General features: G+C 27.5%; 1 protein-coding gene across 1 annotated transcript in view; it reads left to right on the top strand.

Moving 5' to 3' along the window:
* The first annotated feature begins 600 nt into the window (after positions 1 to 600).
* Positions 601 to 11,366, top strand: part of LOC107441299 (zinc metalloproteinase-disintegrin-like MTP8) — an 85,152-nt gene continuing 74,386 nt past the window's right edge. The window contains exon 1 of the mRNA XM_016054510.3: positions 601 to 760. Within this exon, the coding sequence (XP_015909996.1) occupies positions 664 to 760 (97 nt within the window). The 5' untranslated portion in view covers positions 601 to 663. The remainder of the gene's footprint in view (positions 761 to 11,366) is intronic.

The following is an 11,366-nucleotide window of genomic DNA, read 5'->3' as shown; positions in this document are numbered from 1 at the left end:
TGAGAAATTCATTTATTTGTAAAAACTACGCTTATTTCTATTAATAAATTATGTCTACGGCAGTTGATGCGATTGACTAAAATATAATGAGGACTGTATCTCTCAAATTTCCTCTCTTGTGCACAAATTTAAATGAAGTGAAATGTTCCTATTATTTTTTCTTTTTATTTTAATTCTTAAAGAAACATTAATGATAAAAACTCCAAAATAAATAATTACACACAATAGATAAAAAGTTACGTCAGTAATTAATCCCTATCTAAAAAAGATAGGAAAATCTTTTCGTAATATTTAATAAAGTTGTCTATCTATACATTAAAAAATATTTTCCACAAAAGTTAACATCATAAGATTTTTTGTCTTAAATTATTGAAATTACGAAAAAAATTTTAACATTTTTTTTTCCAAATAAAATTGAAGTTTGGCATGAATCTGTCATTTTCAATAAGTGCTAATTGTTATTTTTAATAATTAAAAGAAGGCAAGATAGAAACTAAATCCTTTCGAATCTACAAGTAGTTTTCTCCAAACGACAGAAATCCGCCAAAAAAGACGCCAAAGAAATCATCTGTTGGCTGCGAAAAGGGAAGAGAAATCATGAAAGAAACAAAACCATTTCTGAGCATTAGGGTTGCGGCAGTGACACTGTAACTCGCAGTGAAAATGGCCGCAAAGTTTTCCCGCAATGTTGGATTACATGCGGTTATTGTTTTGTTTATATATTGGATCAACGCTCACACCTGTTTAGGATTTAAAAAAGGTAAGTGAACCTTAATCTTCCATGCCAAATTGCATCCTGTATCATCTTTAATTTTAAAATATCAGCTGTTATCAACCAAACATTATTTCGTTCTGATTTTGAACTACCTCACTACGGCTCTGACGTAAGGACTGCATTTTATAGATCGGTTTACTATTAGGAACCCCACCCCCTTGTTGTGTAAATAGAATTTTGTAATTAAAGTTCGCTTGGAGATTTTTTTTTTAAAGAATGTTTTGATTTATTGATCTATTATTGTTTTGTCTTGATCATAAAGATATATGGAGATGTTGTTAGCACTCTGAGATTTAACACTGTAGTATGGGAAAAAATTGTGTGTATTATTATACTCGAAATAAAAAGAATTAAATTAGCTTTCTCTATCTGCATTGAATCTAGATTTCAGTTCAAATTCTAACCTTCACGGTCAAACATGAAATACGAGGAAATTCCCTCCTAGAGTGACCTCAAGCTAGAATGTAAACATCAGCTGTTGAAAAAAATCTTTTTTTTTTTCTGCTTTTATTAGTTACTTTTCATGTTTTAGTCAACTGCTAACTTATCAGATCCATTTACAACAGGAAGTCCTACGGTTTTTTTTTCTAATTATTTTACTAATTTATTTTATGCATCATATAATTACATTTTTAATGTTGCATGTCAATTATTTGTTAAGAAATTAATGCAGAATAAAAATCCCTATTACCCAATTAACAATTATCTAATCGAACCTGTAATTTTTAATCATTGCTGTGCTTTTCAATTTTGAACTTATCAAGATGTGCTTTTTCATGCTTAGAATTTTTTTCCAACAAAGTTTTTCAGATGATGCTGTTGTTCACGTATTTGTCTTTAGCCTTGATACCTGCCACTTTATACTCTTTCCAAAAAATTAATTTTCAAAAGTTTTAGCAAAATGTAAATTGAAAAATCGATTATTAACAAATATATTATTATCATTGGCGAGAGTTTAATCACACCAACTTATAATCAACTGCTTATCATATTTATATGTTTATTTTATTGTAGTTTGAACATCATTAGAGGTAGTTTTGGTGATCATTTAAAATTGTTCTTGCTTAATTGAATGAATGTAAGACAGTTGCCGATTATATTGTGTATATATTCTTTTTATTTTAATTAACTTTAATTTACTTTACTTATGTTGCTTTATGTTAGAATGTAACTTAATGCCTAACTTAAATCTACTAATTTATACAAAATGTAATGTAAATTTTCTCATTTATTCTCTCCCTTTTCAGAAGATTATAGTAAAATTATGATAAATGAATATTTTAAATATGTATGCCTAATTTATGCTAAATTGTAAATGTAGAGTAAAAGTGCAATGTTAAATTAAGTTAATTTTTTTTTCATAGACATTTAATGTTTGTGCAATCTGTTATCAAATTTAATATTCTTGTTAGGGGTTACTTATAGACATGTATTGGTATTCGAAAGGCTTGAAAATTTTTTTTATTCTTATATAATTATGAGATCATAAAATCTTAAATTAGAATTTATCAATTATCACTACATAAATTAATTTTCATGTTATTTTTCCTCTTGTTTGCTTTTTATGCTAAAATTGAAAGGGGGAGAAGTATTTTCTGAAAAGTCTGTGCACATACTGCACAAAAATCCTATTCTAAAAGATGAGATCTCGCTAAGGCGACAATTTTCGGAAAATGAAATTTTTTGTTATTAATGCACAAAGGGAACTTATAGAACAGTGGTTTCCAAATGGTTTTCCTCAGAACCTTAGGGTGACAGCAGTTCGGGAATTAGTCATGATTTTCGGAATTTGGCATTAAATTTAAATCCCATTAAATATTTCTTATTTATTTAATATTTCCATTATTTTTATTAAATTATTTAATTAAAATAATTGTATGTAAAGAAAATTCAAAACAATATTTTTTTTCTCTTCCTAATAACAATATAATGAAGGAATTACAAAAAGGATGTATTTGTATTGAATAAAAATAATCAAATTCAACAATAATGAAGTACATATATGTTTCTTTGATAACCATTCCCAATGATTATTTTCTTTAATTATTGTTTTTATTTTAACGGAAGCTATATTTCCGCTCATTCAATTTCAGTTAATGCATATACTAAAACTAAATAAAAAACTAGATTAGATGCCGCCTGTGAATTCAGCTGTTTGACATAAAACACAATTTTTAGACTTAATATTGAGAAAATGATATGATTAAAAAAAAATTTCCTTCTCCGTTCATTTACTAAAGATTTTTAAAATAATTAGTAAAATTTAGATCAGTACATATTATGGTAATAATTAATTGCAATAAATTATTAAATTAATTTAAATAATTAATTCTAGAACATTCCTACTAGCTCTAAAGGCATTAAGTGTTCCTTTTATTCACGATCAATTAAAACTGGAAATAAAAAAATTCTTATTAGTTCCTATATTATCAGTTCCATGATTGATTTAAGAATTTCTAAATAGTGAAAGCAAGCAACTGGCCTTATAAACAGCTCAGCTTACAATAATTCCTATAAACTACTACTGTTTTATTGCACTGGAACTTGAATGAAAAAAAATCGCATCCTTTTTTTCTGGTCTTTAATTTGTTTTAACAATATAAATATTATTCTTCAGATTTTGGGTTATAAAGTAATTTTAAATCAGGAACAGGTGGGGTTTCTTTTTAAAATTTGTTCTAAATTAGAAATGAAAAAAAAAAAAATAAGCAATATCTTTTAGAATTAGAAGTAAGCTCTTAAGAGATAGTAAATACCATTTCTTTTCTTAGAACTCAGATTATATCCTTTAAAATCTTATCTTGAATTGCTGTCATATAGCTGATTAGAAAGGAAGACCAATACTTTTTCTTCTTATAAGAAATCAGTAAAGCTTTCAACGGTTTATCTTGTTGTTTTTATCTAATAAGTGAGAATAAAAGGTTATGTTATTCCCATTCCTCTGTCTTTCCACATCTCTGATAATTTTTTTTTTAAATTTCTTTATACGAGTAGATATAATTGTAAACTGTCAAAGTTAAAATTATAAAAAAAGTCTTCCAAGATTAACTTCCACTCTAGAATTCGAAAATACATACAACTTCTCATCCATCGAATTTTTGTGTAGCTCTTTAGATAACTCTTAATGGTAAATTTTTTCACCCAACTACACAAGTAATTTAAAATTTAGAGAAAAGGGCATTCGGGTAAACTTATGTAGTAAACCATGTACTTTCAAATGCGGGGGAAAAAATGTTTATCGAATTCCAAAATAAATCATAACAGGAATAAGCCATAGAAAAGTTATCCTGCAATAATTTCTTTGCATTTTGATATTTTGAAGAAATTATTTCAGCATTTGAAACTTCATGGTATACTCTAGGTTTACCTGAACTCACTATTCTCTAAATTTTAAGTTTTAAGATATCAATAGAGGTGAAACGATGGAGGTTTACCTGAACTCACTATTCTCTAAATTTCAAGTTTTAAAATATCAATAGAGGTGAAACGATGGAGGTTTACCTGAACTCACTATTCTCTAAATTTTAAGTTTTAAAATATCAATAGAGGTGAAACGATGGAGGTTTACCTGAACTCACTATTCTCTAAATTTTAAGTTCTAAAATATCAATGGAGGTAAAACAGGGTTTGCCTTGATAAGTTTCTCTCGCTGTACATCTTCCCTTTTAAACGAATAAACCAACCATAGCAACAATTTTACTTGACCCCAGTTGGGTACAAGATTGGCTCGATATGGGTCCTATATTCGGATGTCTAGATTTTTTAATATTGGTCCTAGAATGGATTATATAGGGCCTACATTGGCCAATGTAGAACTTACATTGGCTAAATAATGGATATAAAATATGGGGTGAATCCGAGACAATTCTATATAGGACCGATATTGGTTGTAATGAGGGGTGAATCGGAAAATTTTATGTAAGGCCAATATCGGAAAAATAAAGGTCCATTGAACCCTTGCTGAGCCAAGATACATGAATATTGGCCCAATGAGGGTCCAAGTTATTTTGCTGTTAGGGAATATTTTATCTGTTTCGAAACCAATACGAGAAATAATATTTTGTCTGTTTTGAAAATAGTATTATTTTAAATGATTGTTTTTTTTCTTCTTTTTCTTCTCTTTATTTTTAAGGGAAACATTCCCTTTTTTAAGTATTTAAAAAACTCGGATGAATGAAGAAACGGGCCGACAGTTCATTGGGAAAAGTGTACTGTAAGAAGATTCGGAGTGTGTTGTATAATATAACATCGTTCAAATTAGTGGTATCTATATTATCGCATATATGAATTAAGCTAAGTTGAATCCTATTATGGTACTTCATAAACATAACACGCTATCAATTTCATACCTCATCATCTTCGAAAGAATTGTTCATCTTAATTTAACACTTTATTGAGGTTGCAACGAGTTTGCACTGTTTTATGGTACAGATATTATGATTTTTCTAAGAGGGTAGCGGAAAAACAGTAGTTGATCGATTAAGTTTAAAGTCTAACGCAGAAGAGTTTTTAAAGGTAAATTTTTTTCCAAGTTTAAAAAATATTCAACTTATTTTGCAAAAAGAAAGGAAAAAAAAGGCATTTTTTTATGTTTGTAATAAAATTAAGAATAATAAAATTAAAAACAAGAAAAATTACATCATAAATCACAGCCTTAAATATATCTTGCGGCGCCAGATTCATTTCACAATTTGTGTTTAAGATAATTTTTGTTTTTGGTAAAACAGCTACTTAACAGTTTTACTTTTCTGTTTTTAAAATGTTCGTTATGTTGTATGTTGCCATTTGAACTCTTATATTTTTTTCTGCCAATTAGTGAAAAATGTTTTTTTTTCTTCTTAAATCATAGCATGTCTAAGCTGATGATAGAGGATTTTTGAAACACGTGCCGACGCCATCTGCCTTAGTGACTTTTGACCCCCACCCCCTTCTGTACATTTTTTATTCTGCTCTAGCTTCTCCCGACAGAAATTGTTGAGGATGCTTTAGCAGTATTCCCCCCTTTTGCAATAAAAACGACATAATAGAGGTCGTTATTGTTTTAGCTATGCTCAAGGTTAGTAGTAAAGCTTCTATATGAATAAGCTTGTGTGACATCCTAAAAGAAACAGCATTTTTTTTTTCTTCTATTATGTTATCTTTCAATAGAGTAGCTTTCTTTTTACACTTATTTGTTCAATCTTTGGTCGTTTTTCTTTCTTTTTTCTCTTACGAAAAGTTTAATTTAACTGTAAAAAAAAATCATATTCTTATTTTTTATTAAAATAAATGTATTTGCGTATAAAACTAAACTACGTGAGAAAAGTGCAATGTATACCACCTATATTGCGCTCATATTGTTGCTTTTTTTTACGTTGTTAAGCTATATTCGTATCTACCACAAAGTGCATCCTTTTCCCCCCTGTAAATATATTAAATTTTACTTGGAATGAAGTGATCAAAAAATATACTTAGAAAACGCTCAAAAGGAAATTTTTTGTTGTTGTCGCTTGTTATACATAGAAATATAAAATAAATATAATTGGTCTTTACTGTCCTTTCGTTACATTAAATGAAATATATACATAATTTTTGGTGTTCTTTTGATTTCTTTATCCAGCAGTGTATTGATAATGGTTGTCTTTTAATTTATTCCCTCTTAATTTCAGAGTTGGTCTTATTATTATTACTGAAGTGTTCATAAAGATAATTGTCAAAAAGTCTCAGATAAAGAAATTGTCAAAAATTTTAACTGCGTTCGGAAACAATAAAATAGTTCTTATTTTTTTATAAATTAAAGTTTAGAAAAAACTTAATCAAAGATAGAGATATAAATATAGAGAGATATGAGGTTTTAAACATACGATGCAGATTAACATCGTAATTGTGAAAAATATTAACAATAGCTAGATTTTTATTTGTCAGAAATTTATAGTGGAGGGGACAGACGGTAGAAATTATAGTGGTTTTGCCCAAAAAATGTATGCTATGTGTTTATACTACGAATGGAAACTGTAAATTTTATAAACATAAAATTAACAAACCCTGAATTAATATCGTTACAATTAGTACACGAAAACTAAAGTAAAAAAAAAAAAAAAAAAAAAAATAAAAANGAAAAAAAAAAAAAAAAAAGACAACGTGGCTTCAGTTTAAATAACGTTTCTGTAAACGTTCTTTTTATACCAGAAAAAATTAATTTTGTTTCCATCATATGAAAATATGCTTTTTCTTAATATATTATAGACATTTAAAATACAGTTTCAAAATGCAAATAAATAAGATATTTTTCTGTATTATTAATTATCCTGTAAAAATAAGATGTTTTAAAATGCCAAGAAATTCATTTATTAAAGAAATCATCTGTCCTTAGAGCTATTAGACTTTTTCATTCTCTTTTTGATGTTATCCAAAAATAGATTCTCTTCTGAGAGCTTTACTTATCATTTCCAATTTGGCAAGATTTTATAAGTCATAGTGATTTTGATTGAAAAAACAGTTAACATCTGATTACTTAAAAAAGAAACCGTATGCTTACTTATTGTTATTCGTGATTCTACAGTTCGAAAATATTCGGTTTTGCACGAAAAAGCCTTTTTTTTTTTAATTTGGAAAATTTAATCTTAGTTTTTCAAGAGAAAATGGCAACGAATATGTGGCATAGAAATTAAATATGTTCCGATGATTTGAAAAAACTTTTATTTGTATTAGACGAAATGCAAATTATATAAAAAAATATCCTACTACTATTTAATCATAAGTTTTGAAAATACTTTTAATAGTTGATGACAGCCATTTTATAAGGCTGATAAAAGGTTTGCCATCAACTATTTAACTACTAGTCTACTACATTTAACTAGTTTGTATTTAATTTTATAAAATTGCACAAAGAAAGTTTTTTTTAAAGAAATCAGGCTTTAGTATATATTTTCTTTTAAGTGACAGTTTTTTTTTGGTTATTATTAAAACATTTCCTACCAACGGTTTATAATCTTCAAATTAATAAATGTACCACAGTGACGTTCCCTATTTGTTCTTTTCCTTATTCTTTTAGCGTTCGATTTAACTTTTCATTAGTTACGCTTAAATTTAATACTTGGCCGTATGTAATGGCTTAATTTTTTCCTTACTTTCTGCTTAATTCTGTATAGCCTCATTTGACGCTTTTGCAATTTAACTGTACATTCAATCCAACCTAAACAATCTGACCTTTGAAGCCCTTGTGAAGAAAGGCAAACTCATTGCTGGCTATATATTATTTCTTCTGTTCTTTTAAAATATTGTCTCGCATTTTACATTAACTGTTCTCATAAATCTTTAAACGTAGCGTCGGTCATATTGATAATGTTGTGTGCTCCTCTTGCTTAACATTCTTTTTGGAAGCTATGTCTCCTCGGAAAATAAAAAAGCCACAGTTTAAGTGCCTTACTCTTGAAACAGTGCGATGATTTTAAACTACATAAATAATCTTACCGTCATCTGGGCTTTAGAACGGGCGAATAACTTATATATTTTAAAGTTATTTTAAACTTTCTTAAAAATTGCCAATTTGGCGACATTTTTACTACCTAGATGAAAATTATCAAAATCACTGCCTTATTCTCCGTTTTTGCAAACTTTTTATGAACCCAGATAATGCAGAATAGGTGTATATTTTTGAATATTAAAAAATTAGACAAAACTGTGGCATTTCTCCATATAGACGTTTTGCGCCATTTTCAAAATATGCATAGACCGCGCTGGTTTTAGATGGGCTAAACTCGACCCGTAACTGTTGCAAACTCACAACAGTTATGAAGATAGTTTATTATTCGCAAAGAAACATTTCATGTGACGACGAAGCCTTCGAAAAACAGCCTTAAATAGAAGCCATGTATCTTAATTATTTGAAACCATTCTAGTAATAACTTTTACCATTATTATAATTGCTTTTACCATTAGTAGTAAACAGACTGTTCGATCTTTTTTGACTTTCTATTTTTACTTATTTATTCTTATTCAAGGCCTTTCGTTTTTTAGCCATTTTATAGGACTTAGTTACTTATACTAATGGCACTCTAATAACTGAGGGTTTGTAAACATTTTCACGTTTTCAACATAACCTTGACATAGAGCATGTCTGCCGTGTAAGAGCATTTACGTCTTTTCGGTGGGTTTCTTGGAATTGTTTTTGTGCTTACGTAATATTATTTTACATATTTATATATTGAATGTTTAAGTCCATGTCTTATTACCGATCAAAAAGAATGACATAATGCTAGAGCATTTTTTTAATAGAAAGATAAATAAATAAAAATGCTTAGAAAGTTTTGGTTTCTTAAAAATACGACTATTGTATCTTTATGTAAGAACGAGAACTTTTTTTTTACTGCGTTAATCGTAATGAAGTAGACGATTACCTAGATTTGAAAGATAATCACCTGAACTTAAAAAAAAAAAAAAAAAATTAACCTAGGGAATACAGATTGCGAGAATCTTTAAGAGGAAATAAATACGAAGTAATTTTACTCAGTAAAGAGACTTAAAATGATTCAAATAGAGAACGTTTTTTATCACTGTTTATTACTTTTTTAATTTTTAAAAATTTCACTATGAATGTTAAGATTTAAACCTGCAATTAAATCTCTCTATTTTACTACTTTCGGTTGACATCTACTCGAGTTCAAGCATAAAAAATAAGGATCTCTCGAAGAAAAAATGTTTTTACAGCTATAAATAAATAATATTTTTAAAAAAAACTCGTTAAAACTGTGAAATTATGATGCAAATTTATCATATCAACAATTCAACTAAGTCGATGCATTTCTATAGGCAGTTTTTTTTTTTTACTACAAGTTTAACAATTCTTGAACTAATTGTCGAATCTGAAATTTCTTAAATTAAAACTAATAGATATAGTTAGCCCAATCTAGCTCACATAAGAGCACAGTAATTGTTGTTTCCTCTTAATATGTGTATAATATGTACAGGGAAAACACTGGGATTTTTTTTTCCAGATTTAAGTGGCAACCCTGAAATTGGAATTTGGAAGAAGAAAAAACTCTAAGTTTAGATCATAAACAAACCTGACCCTTCTAGCAGTCCAAATTTTAACTCTGTAATTGCAGACTGCAGAACGGCCCTTATGGTATTTTTTCCAAAAAGTTTAACTATTAATAATTCTCGAACAAATTTTGGAATGTTAAATTTTTCTGTTACTATCGTAATATCATTGCACTTTTCAACACACCTAAGTAATTTCAAGTTTCTGATCCTTAATAGTTTTTACGCTGCAAAATGAAATCTAATGTCAAGTTAAACACCCAAAACAGCGTCGGCCCTTACTATTTTTTAATAGAGAGAGATTATTATTAATATAACAGTTTACTGTTATAGTTGCATTCATCTCTATGCTCTTTTTAAATTATAAATTCTATTGATATTTTAAAGTTTATTTTAAATTTATGGTATCTTTCTCCTGTAATGATAAAAAAAAATATTTTTTCGGGTGTTTTTATTTGATTATTTAATATGATTGAGATAATAGTTTTTTTTTTATTTTGTCTGATTAACAAAAAAAAAAAAAAAAAAAAAAAAAAAAAAAAAAAAAAAAAAANAAAAAAAAAAGAAAGATTTTACCCGTGTTTTGTTCTTTTTAAAACTAAATAATTTTCCTGCTACCTATACCTTTGTATTTGCTTATATCATGCGCATATAACGCCATTCACTGATTCATTCAAATCTTTGTTTATGTGACTTTTATTGTAGAAAAGTTTTATGAGGCATAATTCAGGCACAGGTAATATGACCCTGAAATAAATACTGAATTTATGACAATGATTTGGTGAATCATCGTGAAAGGTAAATTAAATCGGTTATTTTTAAATCTCTAATATTATACAGAAATTAAAACATCTCCCCACCCAGGAAATGAAATAAAATAAGCATTTTTTTTTAAAATTTAAATTAAAATTGCTTAAAATAATCCTCAAACAAATCATTTCATTACTGTGTGGAATTTTAAAATTAATTCTCTCAAAAGAGAGATTTACTTGATTAATAACTCGAATTGGTTTCGAATCGAATTTTCAAAAGTTAATAAAATTATTAGTTTTTATGTAACTCCAAAGGAAGGATATCACTTTATTTTACTTAGTTGCAGGAATGGCAAGTTCATTCCACAGTGGAAAAAACCGTCCAGAAGAAATGGTTTTTTTCCAACCCAAGTGGGACGCTTTTAAAATAAGAAATACCAAACTTTAAAGCAATTATTCAAACAGTTTATTATTTCTATAAAGTTTGAATAATATTATTAATTTTCAAGTTACTTAATATGTCATTATTATAGGTTAAAAGCTAAGACGTTCAGTTCAAAAGGGAAACAGTAACTTTTTTCAGAAATTCATTTTACTGTTGCTCTTTATTATTTTACATGATTGAATGTAATAAAACCTAATTTTATAACTGAATTAAGAACTATTAAAATACCTTAATCAATTTTTATTAGTACTATTAAAATACGAAATCAAATACTAAATATTTACACTACTAAAACCTCATACTGAATTTACTATTACAAATAGCATAATTTTTATAATCTAATGCTATTAAGTATGAATACTCAAACCGACTA

Source organism: Parasteatoda tepidariorum, chromosome 2 (genome assembly GCF_043381705.1).
Source record: "Parasteatoda tepidariorum isolate YZ-2023 chromosome 2, CAS_Ptep_4.0, whole genome shotgun sequence".
NCBI classification, from domain to species: Eukaryota; Metazoa; Arthropoda; class Arachnida; order Araneae; family Theridiidae; genus Parasteatoda; species Parasteatoda tepidariorum.
Note: the sequence above shows the minus strand (reverse complement) of the source record. Positions and strands in the feature narration are given on the sequence as shown.